We start from the raw sequence: 20,774 nt of genomic DNA, 5'->3' as shown, positions 1-20,774 counted from the left end.
CGGCGGCGAGCGAAACCTAGCAACGGCATCCTCGACACTTGGTCGTTCGGTAGCATCCTCGAGCAAAATCTAGCGGCGGCATCCTCCAGCGAAACCTAGCGGCGGCATCCTCGAGCGAAACCTAGCGGCGGCACCCTTCGATCAATGCTCTTCTCGCCATCCTCGACGCTTGGTCGTTCGGTAGCTGCACGGATAAACTCGAATCACGCGCGTAGGTATTGGTTGGAATTAGGGCGGCGAATTTTGTAACAACTCTTTGATCTAGGTATTGTTACAATGGAGATGCATACTTTAGACAAACACATTTATCCAATTTTACACATATATCCAACTCTTTAATCTAGGTACTGTTGTGGTGATGACCTAAGCTTCTATAGTGGTTCTTACATCCTACTATATATTTTTAAGTTAACGATCCATTCTTTTAGTTGTCAATTTTTTCACAATATGTAGGCTAAACCATCCTTTATTAATAGATGATCTCCTTTCACATATCCAAGTCTATTTACTTTTCATTGTCTTATTTTCAACTACTATTTGTTTGTCCACTTCCTTGTATTCTGCTTTATTTGATATTCTACTATTTAAATTCAGCTAGTTAGAGTTCAAAGAATGATTTCTCTAGCAAATTTGATATTTTGCTATTTCATGAATAGACTTCGAAGATTTCAAATAGCAATTTTGATATTCTGCTATTTGAATTCAGCTAGTTAGACTCCAAATAATTATTTGTTTGTCTATGTAGCTTATATAATACATAATAATGATTTCTCTTTTACAATTCAATTAAATACTTGCAACTGCTTTATTTTCACGATAGGTTGATATGGATCAATTAGCAGTAACGCAAGAGATGAAAATAATTTTTCTAATTATACACAAGAAGAAGATGCAAAGGAGGTTATTGATGCTTTTATTATTGGCGGTTGTCTTAGCTAACAAGAGGAGTGTGTCTAGATATAATATTTGGTCTATAAACCCGAGGAGTGCTAGGTCTTAGCCACGGTTGATCTTGAAAAAGAAGAATATGTTGAAGGATTTGATGATGACAACCAGAAGATATCTGAGACTCCAAGTTCATCTGCTTATCCAACAAACAAAAAGTCAACCAGAAAGCAAAAAGGGAAGTCTGATGATGCTCTAGGTGGCTTGGCGGGACAAATTGAAAATTATATTACTTCTATGTCTAAATCTGATGAGGAGATCTCCAACTACTTTAAACAACAAACAGAGAATCATCATAGAAAAAAAAAAGATATACGAAGAGTTAATAGAACTTGCTGAATTTTCTGAGCAAGAAATTATGGATGTTGGGGAGTATATTCTCAAGGATGAACACAAGCTTGACAACTTCTTCGCATTGCCAAATATATTTAGGAGAAGTTACGTGCTGAAGTTGCTCTCTGAGATCCATTCCAAATGAATTAACTATTTGAATTAGATTGTTATTTTGGTATACATTGTTGCTACTTATATTTTAAATATATTTTTGGATAGTCGTGTTATCATTTTGAACAAAATTTCTTGGATGAATGTCATTTTAGATTTAACCTGTTAGTATATGTCTTTGATAGACTGCTGTGTTTGTATTTTTAGATCTGGTTTGTATTTTTAGACTACCGTGTTTCCTTTTTTTTCTTTTTTTTGCTGGTTTGGAATTGATCCTATAGTTGGATATCTTTAGATCAAAATCGAGTGTGGGTCTGTCAATTGCTTCTTGGGTCTGTCAATAGCCGTTACGCTGCTGTTACGCTTTCTAACATGAATAACGAGTTTTTCTAACCGTTACGTTGCTAACACAAATAGCTGCTAAACGCTGCAAAGAGGAAATAACTCGGTAAGAACTAGTTTCAGCCATTTTTCACTAGTGTCAGTCGACTGAAGTGGTTAGATCAGTCGACTGGCACTAAGTTAGTACACCAGATACACCTCATCAGTCGACTGGATTTAACTCCAGTCGAGTCGTTTCTGAAGGTCAGTCGACTGATGGCAATCAGAAGGTATAACGACTCGACTAGAGCTTCACGTCAGTCGACTGAAGGTGATGGACTCAACTGGATGTGTTCCTCAGTCGACTGTCATCAACTCCGATCAAACATAAGGTAAGATGACTCGACTGATCGATCACATCAGTCGACTAGGGACAAAATCAGTCGACTGGGGAGAAAAGTCAGTCAACTGATGGCAATCAGAAGGTATAACGACTCAACTAGAGCTTCACGTCAGTCGACTGAAGGTGATGGACTCGATTAGATGTGGTCATCAGTCGACTGTCATCAACTCCGATCAAACAGAAGGTAAAATGATTCGACTGATTGATCACATCAGTCTACTAGGGGCAAAATCAGTCGACTGATGAGAAAAGTCAGTCGACTGGATGTTGAATTCCGACAAAAATCAGGTTGTGCCGTAGTTATTCGATTTATTCGGGTAAACCGAATAAGAACTTTAAAAACCCAACCCGAACCGATTAAACCGAAATGTAAATTTTTTATTATTAAGATAATAATTTTTTATTAAATAAAACCGAACTTACCCTTATTTGTTAGAGCCTCTTTTAAGATAATTTAAATTTTTAAAATTTATAATATATTATATTATTAATATTATAATTAATAATTTAAATTTAAAAATAATTAAATATCAAATTAATTTAGTTGTAAAAATGATTATAATTGAACTAGGGGTAATATAGTAAATGTTAAAGTAAGTAATGTATTAAAACCTTCAAACAAACAAGGTTTTGTATCATTACCTAGGATTAAACCAAACAACATTAGGTTATGTTTTATTCCCTATAACCTTGGTTATGTGATTACTTGGTAATCACATAACCAAGGTAATCATGGATGACCCCCAACCAAACGCACCCTATGGGTTATGTGAGATGAGTAGTCAATTTTATCTTTATTAATTTTAAGTTAAGTTCTAATGAAATGTTTGACCTTGAGTTAGATTCAGGTTTAACCGTCAATCAATTAAGTCCACATTTCAAAAATCAGTTTCCAGGCAGTGGCGAGGCACAGGGGCCTTCTTGGGTATCGGAACAACGACCACTTTCTAAGACAAAACTGATTCAAGAAATTATGACCTTAACCGATTTCTTGAGAAACCTTGGTCTAACTAGTCTAGGATGTGGCGAGGTAGCTTCGGTCAGTTCCACTTAGCTAAGCAGACCAAGCAAGGTACTCCTTACCCCACTTGACTGCCCAGACCAAGCTTCCCTAACGTACTATCATCTCGCCCCACCCTGGTACTATGTTGGCAAGTGTCAATCACTCATGTGTCCTTAACTAACCGTTCTAGATTAAGCGTTAAGTAAACATGATGACATGGCATGGTATATGCATTTTAAAATAAATATATGCATGGCATGGCAAGTATGCATGAGTCAAACAATTCACGCAATAATTTTTGTTTCTAAGGATGTATCAAATTCTCGATTTGATACATTTCGTGTGAACCCGCGAATGTGTCAACCCACTTTGACACACTTTGAGTTTTATTTTTATTGTTTCATTTGGTAATATTTTAATTTAGTTTTATAATTAAAGGTAATTTATTTTAATTAGGTTCATAGCTTTTAAATTTTAATTTGAATTTAAGTTTGAATTTGAATTTTGAATTTTAAATTTTAAATTAATTTTAATTTAATTTTAATTTAATTTAAATTAAATTAATTTAATTTTAATTTAATTTTAATTTAATTTAATTTAATTTAATTTAATTTAATTTAATTTATTTTATTTTATTTTATTTTATTTTATTTTATTTATTTAATTTATTTTAATTTATTTTATTTTATTTTATTTTATTTTATTTTAATTTAATTTTAATTTAATTTAATTTAATATTAATTTTATTTTTTGACTTTCTCCTTGAGAAGTCCTAACTTCTTTTGGAGTGATTCAGCCAAGTTTTCGGACTTAGCTAGTTTCTTTTTTAAGCTAATTATTATTGAAAATAATTTTTCTTGTTTGATTGAATTAATTTTCGAAATTATTAAATTATTTAAAGTTGAATCATTACCTAAATCCATATCTTGGTTGAATGAGTTAAAGACTTGGTCTAAATTTTTATTTATTTAAGATAAATTTAGATTAATTGCATTTGAATTTTTCAATTTATTTAATTTAGAATAATTTGAATTATTTAAATTATTATCTAATATTTCTAGCTCTGACTTTTTCAAATTTGAATTATAAATTTGATTTAGTCAAATTATTTAAATTTTCTAATTTTTCCAAATTTGACTTTTTCAAATTTGAATTAGATAAATCTATTTTATCTAGGTTTGAATTTTTCAAATTTGAATTGTTCAAATTTGAATTAGTCAAATTTTTATCTAAGTTTAAATTTTCTAATTTATTCAAGTTTGACTTTTGCAAATTCGAATGGTTCAAATTTGAATTTGTCAAATTATCTAAATTTTCTAAATTAGAATTGTTTAATTTATCTAAATTTTTAAATTTATCTAGATTTGATTTGTTCAAATTAACTTTTTCTAAATTTTCTAAATTTATAGAAAAATTATCTAAATTTGCATAAAAAGTAGATCTAGCATGGGCATGCAACCTAGGGGTATTTTCGTAATTTAACTGACTTACCGGAATCGCTTCCCCTAATTCTGACTTTTTCGTCGTCTTCCTCTCCGGGCACCGGTTCTTGTAGTGGTCGTGTTTCTGGCACTTGAAGCATTTGATGTGGTCTTTGTTTCTCCGGGCTCCTGGCATCGGTTGCTCCTTTGCCGCCGGTGGTGCCGTCCGAATCTTACGAGTATGGCACTTATTTTTGTGGTGCCCTCTCTCCCTGCACTTAAAACAAATAATATGGTATTTAAAATTAACTTTTAAAATCATACCTTTTTCCCCCTCCATCTTTGCCGTCTTGCTCCCTTGGCGGTTAGTCCAATCAAAAGCGCACTGGCTCTGATACCAATTGTAGGATCGTGTACGCGCTAGAGGGGGGGTGAATAGCGCGTCGTTGCTTTTTCGAAATCGTTCGTTTTCTATCAGAATACTAGCAGCGGAATTAAAAAACAAACACAGAGGACACGCGGGATTTACTTGGTTCCTAACCCCCCAGGGTTAGTACGTCCAAGGCCTAATTCGGGAGGCGCCCGTCCACTAGTGGTCTCCTTTCCGAACGTCGTTCGGAGGCGGAGCAACCCGTCTTACAGTCCGTAAATTATAACAATAATAAAGACTGAAGGTAAATACAATAATAAAGAAAATCAAACACTTAGCCGATCTGGAAGTTCTGAGCGCCGCATCCTCCTCCTGGATCTTCCCCGGTTGCAAGCGTCTGACCTCGTTCACGTTCGGTAGCGGCTCTTGTCGGAAAGGAGGACGTATGAATTGCATCTCGAGCTGCTGGTCGAAGGCTTCTTTTATACTGGTCCTGAGTCGACTCAATGCCCATCTAGGTCGACTCCAGCTAACGTGGCAGATCAATTTTTATCGCTTCCGCCCGTTATCCTGTCTGAGTCGACTCCGGTTGCCTTCTGAGTCGACTCCAGTTGATGTGGCGTCAACTGCGATAAGTCTTGACTCTGAATCAGCCTGAGTCGACCCAAAACCTTATCTGAGTCGACTCCACTGCCGAGTCGACTCAAGTCTCCGGTTGAGTCGACTCAACTCAGGTTTGACCTGAGTTGACTCCGAGCTTGACTTTGAGTTGACTTTGCTTGCTTCACCTCTGCTTTTCCCTCTTGCTTCCAGCTCCTGGTTCCTGCAAGACAAGCATACAAGCAAGCAAACAAAACAACCTAAAGCCTTATTTATGGGTCTAACTTTAGATTTCTACCGAAATCTTGGGTTACTCTAACCCACTCCATTCTGGAGAATTTATGTCAACCAAGTCCTCCAGACTTGTTGGACTTTTGCTCGGCTTTGTCCTCAGCCCCTAGGATTTGTGCTGCGGTTCGGTTCTCTCTAACCAACCCCGACTTCTACTGCGGCTTGGTCACCCAGACCAGCCCAGACTTCTGCTGCGACTCGGTCACCTAGACCAGCTCAGACTTCTGCTGTGACTCGGTCACCTAGACCAGCCAAGACTTCACCTAGTGCTTCAACTATGCCAAGACTTCCGCCTGATCCTTCAAACCAGGACTTTCCTTTGCCTAACCTACAACTAGGACTTTCCCTTGCCCAGCTTCACTCACCAGGACTTCCCTTGCCCAATCTTCCAGATTAGGACTTCCACTGCCTAGTCTAACCGACTAGGACTTCTTGCTAGTCGTCTGACTAGACTTCACTCACTTCCACACATCCAAACATCAGATCCTGTTTGGATCAACCTTTGGTCAAACTGACCAAACCTAGGTGTATTGTCAAACATCGAAACTCTAAGCAAGATCTTAGTGCATCTTGCACCAACAAACCTACCTTAAAATGGATTGATTAAATTTCAACCCAATCCGCTTCAATTGTTCGGAGGAGCGGGTCAACCCGATGAACCTAACCCAAATTGACGACTTTAAGGATGCTGGTGTTTGTGGTATATAGAAGTATATTATATAACGTACAACCACTATAATTCATATTTAATAGTCTATTATACTGAGGTAGTTATGATGTTTTAAGAGGATGAGTTATTGATGTCTAAAGTTATAATCCATCATATTTATGTTTTAAGTTTTAATTTTATTTAAATTTTAGGTCAAGTGAGAGAATGTTAGATAATAATTATTATTATCTACTAATAATTGGCCATAAAATTAAAAGAAAAAGAAATTAAAACTCATGAAGTTACTAATCAAATATATAACTCATTTATATATTATAATTATTATTATTTATAACGGATGTAAATAATAATAATTATTATAACTGATGCATGATGAATGCATGGAAATACTAAAATTATATATGTATATTGATCCTCTCTTTGCCTATAAATAGAAGACATCATAATGATTTATCAAGAAAAATATTGAGTGTCTTCAAAAAGAAAAGGAAAAAAAGAAAGAAATCAATATATGCAAAATAATTGCATTATAATAATTTCTTCATAATCTTAGGTATGTAAAACATATAGATTTCAAGATCCATTTCATGAAATAACTATAATGATCATATAAAATTAACACCTCCTTCCATTATACTTGGAGCATTGAAGTCGAAAGTAATCAAGATTTCAAAATTGAAATATGAGAGTAAAGAAAATAGTGTGAAAATGATAAAATTAGCTCTTTATTTATAGAATTTAGAGAATAACAGATAAAAAAACCTCTCCCAACAATCAAAATTGCTTTAACTCCTTCCCTCTAGCATGAACAAACTGTTATAGAAATTATTTATTTTTTTACTTTTCTTCCAACAATTAAGAATAACAATATAGTAAAAGAAAACTATTAATTAATTATTAAATAATTAATTAACACATAAAAATGTTAATAGTTATAGTTAGTTGGTTACGATATTAGACTCTCATCAACCCGGTTCGAGTTTCAGTAACGGGGTTTTTTAAATAAATTTTTACTATAAAAAAACCCCACCGAACCAGTGGTTCAAACCGCCGATTTGAACTAACGGTTAACCGCTGGTTCGGTGATTTTTATTAAGCTGGAATCGTAACCGACCCAGCACCTTGCCAGACTGACATGCCGGGTCGGTTACGATTCCGACCCGACAATCGGGTCAATGGGTACCTGGCCCGTTGACCTAGTTACGAGCCCAGGGTCGGGTCTAAGCTACACTAGTCTTATCATCCTCCATTGATACCTTACTAGTAGAATGAAACTAAAGGATGTCCACCAAATTTGAAATATAAGAGTTGCATCTGGCAAAACTGCTAGATAAAGAATAACAATCTCAATCACTATAGGCTTGTCAGGAGACTCCGGTGGCTCCAAGAATTGACTCATACAAAGCCATTAATAAGCTACCTTGCCAGAGGATGCTATTTACCATTTAAGTTGAAAAGCATTCTTGAGCTGCAATTTGATAAAACTGGTTACCCTAAACTTAAGATCGATCCGCTAGTAGCAAAGTTATTTATTCTTGCATCATCCAACATCTCCTAGTGTAATTAGTTATTCTAAATAAAAAATTAATAGATTGGTGGGAAGCTAGTGATTTGTAAATTTTTCAACTTCTAGTTGTTTAGTATAAGATGAACTTTGATGTAGGTAAAGGGAACATGCTTAAATATCAAAGCATAAACATAATCTTGATAAACGACATAACAAATTAAATTGTGATCTTTGCTCAACGAAAATAGGCGACAAAGGAAAATAAACAAGAAGTACGAAATGTTGATTAAATTGAGAGAGGTGAGAGACAAATACTGGTTCTTTTTGGATATTGTCCCTAACTTTGTTTCATTATATGCATAACTTATTTAAAAGTGAATAATAATCTCACTTTTCTGTGACAGCTCCTTCCCGTTTAGAGAGATGCTCTCCCTTCTCTCTAGATGATGACAGGAAGGAGATGTGAGAGCTCTTCCGGCCACTGGCATCAACCAGCAAGCATGGTGCATGTATAGAGGGCATCATCACTGTTGCTGGATCAGCGGCAGTGGAGGGAATCCAAGGTTGAAGGAGGCTGCTGCTGCTGCCCTATTGGACAAGCAGGAGGCCTACCTCCTTCTCCCTCGAAGATGCTATGGATAGGCTGTGAAGATACCATCGGTGCTATTGGAACGATGGCGGTGGAGGGGTATCAAGGCTGGAGAGCATGGGACACATGCTGGTTGCATGATACGGCGGCTGTGGAGCGTGCGAAGAAGGGGGCATTGCCACTACTCGGGCAGAGGTGGTGGAGAGAACTCAACGCTAAAGGTCCATTGTCGCTGCTGTCCAAATGGATGAGCAGGCAGAATACCTCCTCCTTTGAAAGATTGTGGAGCAAGAGGCACATGCCTCATCAGTTGCCATTGTCAGCATGGAAGGAGCTGGACTAAATCAGAACAGAGGAAGTTGTTGAATACTCCAGTCTTAGCAGGGGAACACCTGCCAACAACTAAAGGGTGTGAGCTGTCAACGGGATGAATGGTAACCTCATACTCGTCTCCGGCTAGTGGAGACAGCAGCTAAAGCCTCACACTCATCTCCAGCCGATGGAAGGAACACATGAACAACACAAGTGGCTGGCAGTGGGAATTTGAACCTCAAATTCATGCTGGCTGGTGAAGGAAACAGGGGAGACAAAGGGCAGAGAAACCAAGGATTTCAAATTTGAAATTCAAATTCAAAATTAGGCTGGTAGGTGTTGAAACCAAGGAAGGTCATTGGTACTGACACCAGTGATTCAAATTTGTAATTTGAATTCAAATTTTGGAGGAACCGATCAACACGTACCAGGTCACATGGGGGAAAACAAATGGCAGCAGACTTTGAAATTTGAATTTTCAATCTGGGATTCAAAATTTGAAACCACCAGCAAAAGTAAAACAGTTTACATGGAGGGCAAGAGGTGGCCGGTCTTTTGGAATTTGATTTAAAACTTGTGATTCAAATTTTGGAAGAAACCAGCCAAATAAAGCCAGTCCTAGATTAGAGGCAGTGCTCCCTATGATACAACATCCAGCATCAATTCCTAGTGGTCACCCTACCAAGCCATGTTAGTGGCAGCACAGTTGTGGTGTAAGTGAGCTGCCTCCATTGGCAGCATCCTCATCGGAGCGAATGGCAAGTGAGTGACCTGGTGTTGATGGCCTAATACACCAAGGTTGGCACTAGGAGTGGCAAGCCAGGAAAGCCAGGTGAAGGCGGCATAGCAGTGGTTGCACATGAGCTGCCTCCACCGGGGACATTTCTGCAGTGGTGTGAAAGGCAAATGGGCTACCTGGACTTGTCCCCATTCAGCAACACCTGGTGCTAGGCGTGGCAATCAGGACAGGAGGATGGGAGCAGGGCCACACCCATGATGGCTGAACATGGCGCTGCCAGGAGGAAGTTGGCTGCTCTGGCAATGGCACAGAGCTATCACTACCAAAGTCATGGTGATGGTGTCATAGAAGTGGTGATACGTGAGATACCTCTGATGGCGGGTGGAGCGAAAGGCAAACAATCGACCTGGGCTGATGACGACATACATTGGCACCAATTATGCCATGGTAATGAAGATGCAGCTATGGTGCAAGGAAGCCACCTTCATTGATGATCCCTCCAGCGGAGTGAGAAGCAACCGGGCAACTTAGGGCCACTGATCATCCACCAAGGCTTGGTGCCAGGTGCGACTTCTTGGAAGAGTAATCCTGGGGTTCAAACGGTTGAATAGTGCTGGAAACAAGCACAATGTGAATATCCGCTTAGCAGATTACAGTTGGGCAGTTGCTCAAGGCTGCTCCCATCAGAAGGAAATTCTTCAATGTAATGAAGTTGGAACATAGAGGTTGTCACTAAGGGATAGACCCCTAACCATTCAGGATAAGGAAATAGCTTGGGTATGCCCAATCAACATTGTAATCATTTTTCATTTGGATAATATTTATTTATCTATCCAAAAAAATCTGACTTTTCTAACAAGTAACATGCACGAGTTGGATTAACTTATTAACTTTAGTTAAATAGATTTCTGGTGGAAAAAATGTAGATCATATGTTCAAAAGTAATTAGGCATTGATTGACAAAATAACAATTTGCTCAGCGTCTTTCAGTGGAAGTAGCTTCAGGCTGTTCACACTGTTCTCATAAAAATCATAGGATGGAAAAGGCACACTATCATATCCCATCTTGCACATAACTAGTATGGAGGCCACATCAGATGTGTCCATATGACCAAATGTGGTGAACACCCATTGTCTCCTAAGATTGATGAATAACAGAAAGTCAGGAGGATCAGCTAGAGCCCTCCTGCCCACAAACTGTACTAATTCTTCCATAGTAACAAGATCAAGGGAGGAGATAACGTAAATAATATGGGAAACATTCAGGTGATAGCCACCTGCCAGTAGCCTGTTCCATCGAAAAAACTAGAAAGAGGGAGAGATTACAGACACAATGAATCTGAATTGATATGTTTAATGAGACAAACCAAGTCAATAAGCACTAAAAGTCAGTGTTCTTTAGATATGAAGAATTCATTAAGAGCTCCGTTAGTGGAAATTGTACAATGATGTGTGTCAAGTAAAAATCACAAGACAAAGATAAAATGTTACTGGCGCTGTCAGAATGAATACATTTCTATTACAAATCATATATTTAATCACCTCTCAAACAACAACTAAATCCTCTTACTTTGATACGAGACCTAGGTATCACACACATTTTGTAAAAAATGGAGACAAGGGACTCGACAAAAAAGATCAAAAGTTTGGACCATCAACAGCGAAGAGTGATTGTAATCTGAGAAATCAAGATATATCTATATCATGTACTTGTGAATGCTCCAATGCTAGTGTTGTTAGGTTAAATCTACCTCCCAATGGTTAACCAAGATACTTATGAACCTGTGGAGAAACTAATTTCAATGTCTAGATGTTCTGAAACCATTATTTAAGTAGATCTTGGGAAATTATATGTTTTCATTTTGGTAATCTTAAGGAATAATCACTTTATATTTTTGTAATTTGTTATTCTAAAACATTAATTCAATTAACTTATGAATTATTATGTACATATTTGGAAGTAAACAATTAAAATTTGTTATTCTAAAACTTTAATTCAATTAACTTTTGAATTATTATGTACATATTTGGAAGTAAACAATTAAAATTTGTTATTCTAAAACTTTAATTCAATTAACTTTTGAATTATTATGTACATATTTGGAAGCAAACAATTAAAGTGGAAGAGGTTTATAGATTAAATCTCATTTGAGTTGATCTCAACACATTTTGAAATCTGCGGAAGCATACAAGTGTCAACATGGAATTGTACTCAATTCATATCATTGAAACTAGAGTCTATGGCATAAAAGAATACTTTAAAACTTGACGTTGGCATACATCTAAATTTTAGGTAGCGAAAATTAGTTGCAATTCAATGATGTCCGATGAAAATCTCAAAAGAATCAAATACGTAGATTATAAAGGGTAGTCCGGTGCACAAAGCTCCTGCCAATACGAGGTCCTGGGGAAGGGTCTATTATACACAACCTTACCCTACTTTGCAAGAGGCTGTTTCCGAAACTCGAATCCGTGATCTCTAGGTCACACAGTAACAACTTTACTGTAGCGCAAAACCTGCCCTTCACGTGGATTATAAATGTTAAAATAGATTTATTGTAAAGAGAGGATAGATTTCTTATATATTAAACTATAAAGTCTAAAGTATTATATAGATTTCTTAATTTTAATACTATGAAATAACTAAATATTTTGAAAGGTCACAGTGTATATGGAAGAGATGAACTGCACATTATGTTGAGTTTGACAAAATTCTATTAAAGAATATTTATGAAGGCTAAACAACATTGTCATAATCCTAAGTGTCATGACACAATGTATCACGATTTCAATGAAGATAAACCGATTAAGGGTGAGGAATAACATGATATAATTTTAGTGCATTGTTTTAAAAGACAAGCCTAGGCGATGTTGGCAGGGAACCACTTCTCCTTACTCCTAATTGTTAGGTTATCCCTAGTTGCCCTTTTAAAACATGAACTACACGTGTTTGTCTTGGTCGTTAAAGCATGGTTTCAAAAAGGTGACTCCTATGAGGTTTTGACAAGAGTGCTTCACCTAGTTAGGTTATCCAGGGACGTATAATGGGGGGGGGGGGGGGGGGGGGGGGGGGGGGGGGGGGGGGGGGGGGATATTAGTTGCAAGTTCATTTGATATTAGAATTCTAATTTTCCCAATAACCCTTGTCCACTCGAGCCTCCCAACCAACGCTACTTTTGCCTCCCTTTTGTCACCAATTGTTAATAAGTAGAGCTCTCAATTTGGATTGGGACTGTCGGATTGGCTCGCCCCGCCAAAAATTAAGCGAGTTAGATTGAAATTTTATCAACCCGTCATCTGACGAGCCTAAACGGGCCAACCCCTGTGGGTCCAAGTGGCTCAGCCTTTGGCAAGTTCGAGTTAGCCAACGGATTGAGAAGAAAAAGAAATCCAAAACTTAAAACTAAAGTGGAAAACTCAATGGGTTCGTGGGTTGGCCCACCTAATTTGCAACCAATTTAAAAATTCCAATCTCTTTTATATTTTTTATTTTTTATTTTTTAGTGAGCTCGTGGGTTGGCTCGTCTAATCCGCAACCCATTTTGAGTTGGGAATTTCCTAGCCCATCAGGTTGCCAAGCTGGCAGGCCAACCCGCCCTAGCCCACCAAATGATGAGTTTTTGGTCGATCACCCGTCTAACAGCTCTATTAATGACCTACAACATTTTTGTGTCATTTCTTTTTGGCTATTTTTCTTCCTTATCTTCTCTAGGTGTATTCTCCCTCTTCTCTTTGTCTTTTCTTCACATTTATTGTTAAAATTTTTTATTATTTAATCTCAATACAAATCATGGTTTGAAATCTCATACCATGCTGGACAAAACAGTCGAAACGTATCATTTGAGTAAATCATCAAAATTCGATACCACTCGGCATCAAGGTTCGTAATCTTGAGTTATAATATAGTTTTGGTCTTTGACTAGAAAGATTCTATTCCAGTATCATGCCGACGCTCGATGCATGGTGTCGGTGACAAATTGGAGGTTGAAGGAGAAGGAGATAAAGCAAAGGAAGAAGACATCTATGCTAAGTGGCATCGAGTTTGATAATTTACCGGAATAATATATTTTAACTATTTTGTCTGACATGGTATAAGATTCAAAACTATGCTCAGTATGCTTCATATCCTTCCTTTTTCAACTCTATTCCATTACTAGCACCATGCATCAAAACATCGGTGCGATATCAAAACGTAATCATTTTAATCAAAGATCGAAACTTCTGCACAGTTAGAGATTTTGAATCTTGATACAAATAGAATGTTTGTATTTTCATATTTTATAAATGTTTTTTTTGTTGCAACATGAAATAGTTCACTCTGGTTATTCATTTAATATTTATCAATTCTCTAACATTTCGATGGATTAGTGCTTATAATATCTACTCTAATTAATATTAGTTATTCTTAATTAAAGGTAATTCTCTATTTTAATATTGTCTTAATGATATCCACTTGGCCATTATATAGTGAGTCAATTGCAAATCATCTAGAATTGACTTTTAATACCTTGTTGAAGAGTTTTCACCTATCTGTTAGATGTGTATTTCAACTTATATATTTTGGGGAACTTGTCACTTGATTAGCAATTCAGCACTCTAAGCCAAACTGTTGTCTGAAATTGCCAAATTCCAAATTAAACTGTGCTTTAAAAATTTTAAAAAGTAAATAAATAATAGAAAGAGATTGTTTTAGTGCCTTTTTAGTTTAAGCACTTGCTGGCCAACCAGAAGGCCATCAAATTAAATCATAGTGTCAGAAAGTTTGAACAAGACATTAACATTTAATTATTAAGCAAGATGGTGAACAATAAATATAATCATGCCAACTGACCCAAACTAGAATGCAGATTACTATTGTTGAAAGAACATATACTTTAACCATACTACTAAAAAACTGTAATCAAACAAGATTTCAATAACTATGCTTTTCAACTGACCTACACAACTAAAAGATTGATGTAAACTATTCAGTATGTGAAAGAGCATACAAAACATGCCAAAACCATCATTAGACAGTTAACAGTTTCAGGAATAATACCTCATAAAGAACTGTAGTAGGTTCCCAAGGAAGAAATACACCTTGAAGAAGTACTCCATCTGGAAACTGAACTCTTACTACTGCCCGTTTGTATTTTCGTCTAGCAGCCATAGTTTGCTTCTCCCGATATGATTTAGGAACCAAAAGCTGAGAATCTGCCAATTTTTTCTTCCTTAGATCAACCTCTCTCTTCAGCTCACCAGTAGAAAGGCTATAGAAAGATTCCGGAAGGTCAATTTTTGATGCTTCACTTTCAGGAACAGGGAAGAACACACAGACCTGTAAAATTTAATTTTTCAGGAAACCTAACAGGAGAGAATTCATACAAACATTTGTGTGAAATTAAAGCAAAAAATAGGTAGACTTGCCTGTCAAATAATAAGCAACTGATGCACTAAAGCAGTGTTCAAATTTGGTAAGATATTAATTTTGACTACATCCGAACCTCTTGAAAATTAGGCAGACAAAGCAATCGGTTCAAATGTGTACAAGTTTAATGACCACAACTGAAAATTGTTTTATCACAGACAAAAATATTAAAGAACACTACTTGTGTTATTAATATCTCAACTATTTCTGCCTGTGTTTCCTACTTAATAATATAAGATTTCTCTTTTTGTCTTGTTGAATTACAAAAATTCAAAATGTTAATTATGCACTTTATAATAATTCATTAGTACAATTTCATTTTTAGCATCCATAAATATAACTTATATGCAAAGTGGAGATCTCATTTTAATATATAGAAGCAAATAAAGAAAGTAAGTAGTTGATGAAAACATTAAGGTCATAAGGAGTTATGTCAAAAGTGATATACTATTTAAGTGATATATAAATGTCTAAGTTGATATCTTTAATTACCAGTTTATATTGCTTGCCCTGTTTACTTTCTTCTTTTAACTTCTCTATATATAATAAATGAGTTATGTTCTACAAGCCTAAGTTATAATTAGTAGCCAACTGATCTCTAAAGAGGTCTATGTCAAAAAAAAAAAAAAAAAAAAAAACTCCTATTGCATCCTTAAGGGGCTCATATAAGATGTCATTTGAGGGCACTTTTAATTTGTCATCCAAAAGTTCATTTATTAAGCTTGAATCATCAAAAAGTTCATTTTAACTAAAATTTATTGTAAGTGAGATAAGGTATATTATTCTGAATCTATTTCACTTAAGAAAGAAAGATAGTTTTGTGTTTACATGCTTGGCCATCTTTTAAAGTTTGGTGGGGCATATCTTTTTATCAATTGTTTTTTCTTTCTTTTTTGACAATATGTGATGGCTTTCATCCATTTTTGGTTCTAATGGTTAGAATAAATTGTCAATATTTTCCAACGGATCCATTAAGTTTGATTTGGAAAATCATAATTATCGAATGAAAGTTATGTTATGTTGGTCAAAAAAATTTTTAATGTCATCTAACCAATAAATAAATATGTTTGGTTCCATTCCATAGTCAAAAATAGGGGCATGTATTCTAAAAAAATTTAAAATTATTATCTAGACATGGAATAATTTGATTGTGTATGAGTTTTCATGAATTGTAAATATAGAAATAATTATTTGGATGGTTTGTTCTAGTTCTAATGAAATTAACTCATTGTTCGTGTGAATGTAGTTTGGTTTGTATCTCTCCCTTCTAAAATTTGTATCTCTCATAAATTTAATAGTAGTTGCGGTAATTCTTCACATTGTGTCAATCTTAATAATAACTATAAAAAACAATTTAATAAATATAATGCAAGGAAATATAATGGATGAGAAATAAATTAAAATGCAAATAAAAGAGAATGTTAATGATAGTAATATTTTCTTATGATGATTAAAATAAATCGAAAACAATAATATGTTATATGTAAAAATTTTGAGAAAACAAATTAAATTTAAAATTATCAACTAAATACAACAACAACAACAACCAAATTTTATTCCACTAGATGGGACTGGCTATATGGATCCTTCTACGTCATTGAATTCTATTCCCTACTATATCAATATCTATATTTAAATAAATTTTATCATGTTTTATTATTGATACTCAAGTTTTTTTTGTCTTTCTCATTTAATATGTGTATTTGTCATAATTTTACATCATCTAACTGGAGCATTTATTGATAGTCTAAGTACATATCGTAAGTCTCTTCGAAGTTTTCCTTTAATAGGTGCAACTCCAACCTTTTCTCTAATTTCTCATTACTTATCATGTTCATCCTCATATGTTTGCACATCTATTTTAACATTCTCATCTCTGCGACTCTCATCTTTTGCTCATGTACTTGAGTCATAGTCCAACATTCAACTTCATATAATATAGTAGGTCTAATTGTCATTTTGTAGAACTTAAGTATTTTACGATCACAAAGAACACTTATACTTCTCTGCATTTCAACTATCTTATTTGTATTATATGTAAGACATTTCTCAACCCCTTCATCATTTTACTAACTTGTCATCTTTTATTTTAACAATTGTCTTATTACGTCTAATATTGCTAAACTTAAATTTCATATATTCTATTTTTACTCTACTAAGTTTAAAACTTTTCACTTCTAATGTTTCTTGTAAAGATTCGAGCTCAACATTTACTCCTCGAGAGTATCACTTCTAGTGTTAAATTAGGACAGGTTCATTCTATCATTGTCGTGCCAATTGAGACAACATATGATCCATCATGATACTACTCGATGCAAGCAATATACTATAGGTCCATTTTTATTTCCAATGCCATAGCTTTCACATTTCTTTAAAATTATTTTCTAGAAATTAAGAACAAAAAAACAAAAGATCTAAAAATTTTCATGAAGCAAACGAAACCTACACAACTCTTAAAGAAGAGAGTTGTTGCGGTGAAGTTGCTCACTAAGAAGACAAAATCTCTATTCAAATACTATGTTAATATATATGGGAAAAATTATTATGGTTAATTCCTAAAGTAATCCCATCTTCCTGTATATATATTTCCTTATCATCCTTTTTTATTTACATTCCTAAGTTTAGTATATTTATAGATAAAGACTAATCTATTTAGAATTAAGTCTATAATAAAAAAATATTATAGTTTTCATTTCTTACTTGTTAAGTATATACAACTCTGTCCTGAAATTCCTTATAAATTTAACACTTATGAGATGGAATATTGAGTAGGAATATAACCTAGAAGACAATTTGTCTAGAAGTTGATAAATAACAAGTTGAAGCAAAGGGGGCACTCAAACGAGTATTGGATATATCTAAATAGCAAATTGAGGTTTATGATAATGAGATCCATAATACAAGGTAGCAGTTAACATTAATGAAATGATGAGAGAGGGAAGGTCTAATAATTTAGAAATAGGATTAATATGTAAACAAGAGGTGGCATGTAGAAGATAATAATGCAACAATGAGGAACAAATGGATCACGAGAATAGAAGAAAGATCATATTAGAGTTAAATATGAATGGAGAAGCAACAACTAACATGTGAGTATTCAAATTGACAAACGGAGTTAGGACCAAATTAAAGATTGCAAAACAAGTAACAAAATGACAAGGTTGATTGTAGTAAGGAAGCAATGAGAGACCATGAAGAAGATATTAAGACAAAATTAGCTATAAATAAAGGTCAAAAACTACAGTAAATATATAACTATATGCACACCATCAATCATCATAGTCCGGGTTAGTGCCAACTATTTGGTGTTGGTTACATGGACCTTATCTCCTATTTTGACTATATTTGGTGTTGTATCACTAGCAATATTTAAATATCTTGAATTAGTTGCTATTACATTAGCTAGCATTTTCTTTGGTAACCCTCTATCTCTTATACATTCAAGTTTAATTAGTTCAATATGCCTACCTACAAAATTTGTTTCTACTAATCCCACACATCAATTTTAGCACTTCTACTGTATTAACTGTTCATGTGCGTATTTTACTACAATTTGATTTATAAAGCTAGGAAAATCATATTAGCCCCAAAAAGTTTCATTTGGTTCTAAGGGAAAATAACGATGATAAAGAACTTTACAATTTCCTTTCAATTTCAACCTTCCCTCTTTTCCTATTAATGATATATTTATCAATATCTCCTTCATGTATAATAGTTCCTAGATATACAAAAATTCTTACAAGTATTTCATACCCATCCATCTAATTTATTCTCACATTTCTTTTCTTTTCATTGAAACTATATTTCATATTATTCAGCTTTAGAACCATTTAATTTTTTAAAGAAAAATCAAAATACAATTGGACAAAGTAGGATTCTTGTTATGATGTTAACTACTGCGAGAACATATAAATACTGAACTAAGAAATACTAGACTCCAAATGAGTCAACTTACTCCTTTTTACCTAACCACAAGATTTTGTGAGCAATAATCTTCTGTGGAGCTATCATGTCTCGTTTGAACAATATTTGCTTCTGCATATTTTTGTTTATAAATACAAGAATTTCAAGAATACAAATAGAATAGAAACAACAAGTTGCAAGTTTCAACTATGTGATGTTGGCTACATAAATAGTTTCACACCCAAAAATTGAAATAGGATCTCTTTCCAAGTTGCACAAGAAAAAGTAGTCAGAAATTAGCAAAACAAAATAAGTTCTAGATGCCGATATAACTAGGAGAAGAGATTGAACAAGCTCAAACCTGCCTATCAACTTCCTTCGCCTCAACCGTCCTATGAAGTTCCACATCAGAGACCACTGCCGGAACTAACCTTTCCAATTTCCAACTCTCCAACAGCAAGACAGCTTCTTTAATCACAGCAACCTGTTCTGACGATGGGACTTCCATTGTAGCCCAGACCTCGCCCGCTTCCTCTCCCAACCTAAAACCCACATACTCCAGCAGTTCCTTCCCTCCTTCGGCATCGCCCACGGCCTCCTTGATCTTAGGATTTCCCATCCGGATCCGCCGGAACTTCTCGTTCGCGGGATCCCTACCCACGTTACCCAGCAGCTTGAGAACCACGTCGATCGCCCCGTCAGGAGGCCCTGCGGAAAGGAACTCCTCCACCCGAGAGGCCACGCCCACGTCGCCAGAGGTGGAATCAGGTGCGAGGCAACCATCGAGGTGGGTGGAGACATCGGCTTCGGAGGAGAAGGGGAGGGCGCAGACGGGGCAAGAAAAGGAAACAGGAGTGGTTCGGTTGTTGATCTGTCGGGCGGAGGATATGAGAGGGTCGAAAGGGTCGAAGTCGGAGGGGAACGAGGTGGCGGCGTCGGAGGCGGGGCGGGTAGGGGTAGATCGAGGACGAGGGACGGAAGGGCCGCCGTGAGGGAGGGAGGAGGAGGAGGAGGAAGAGGTCCAGAGCCTAAGACGTGACCTTGGCCTTTGAACTTGGAGGAGGAAGAAGACGAGAAGGGGTTGTTGACCTTCTTCATCAACCCCTTCATCCTCTCCTTCACATCTTCCATATTGGCAAGTGCAAATGAATTTGCAAAAGAGTTGAGTTGGAATATAGATTTAACGGACGACGCTGGAAGAAAGACCGTTCCTGAAATGAAATTTGAAGGGTGAGGAGGTTCAGACAGAATACTATGTTTTTTCCGGAAACGAAACATAAAAATCCAAGCGCACAGTTGTCATATCTTGCGAGGATATGCATAGTTTTCGATTTAGATAATTATGAGACAGTTGAAATGACATATTTTTAAAATAAGGACAAAGATTTGCTAGGTAATATTTTCTTGTGTTGTGATTTATTTTTTTATAAATGATCGTATGTGACCAACTGTAGTTTTTCGATTTACCTCTTTACTGGTCGTGGGGCCGATATATAACTGATCGATTTCATTTTTTAAGAAATGATTATTTCATAAAAAAATTTGAATCTTATGAAGAATCATTCATCTTCAATTATTTACCTTTCATAGATGATCATGAAAAGGATCAGATCGAATATTTTACGTAATGTAAAAATTTATCTTTTATAGATAAAGATGACAATATAAGATGTAAAATTTACAATATCATTTCAGTAGCTATCATAGTTTTTTTTTCTTTTTTGACGTATGAAATAGGAAGTCAGGGTCGAATATTTTAAAATTAATTAATTTATAAAATTATATCTAATATATATATATATATATATATATATATATATATATAATTTTTAAATGCTTTATTAATGTA

The 20,774-nt window shown here is 35.4% G+C and overlaps 1 protein-coding gene across 1 annotated transcript; it reads right to left on the bottom strand.

The window, feature by feature from the left end:
- Positions 1 to 10,560: 10,560 nt before the first annotated feature.
- On the bottom strand, positions 10,561 to 20,107 carry LOC141822617 (plant UBX domain-containing protein 2). The gene is given in 4 exon segments (XM_074709982.1): positions 10,561 to 10,920; positions 14,654 to 14,932; positions 19,287 to 19,942; positions 19,945 to 20,107. Coding segments are annotated over 4 exon segments (1,407 nt in total). The 5' UTR covers positions 20,057 to 20,107.
- Positions 20,108 to 20,774: the final 667 nt, after the last annotated feature.

This window comes from Curcuma longa, chromosome 1 (genome assembly GCF_044706935.1).
Source record: "Curcuma longa cultivar G26 ecotype Majalengka, Jawa Barat chromosome 1, ITB_CL_G26_1.1, whole genome shotgun sequence".
Taxonomy (NCBI): domain Eukaryota; kingdom Viridiplantae; phylum Streptophyta; class Magnoliopsida; order Zingiberales; family Zingiberaceae; genus Curcuma; species Curcuma longa.
Note: the sequence above shows the minus strand (reverse complement) of the source record. Positions and strands in the feature narration are given on the sequence as shown.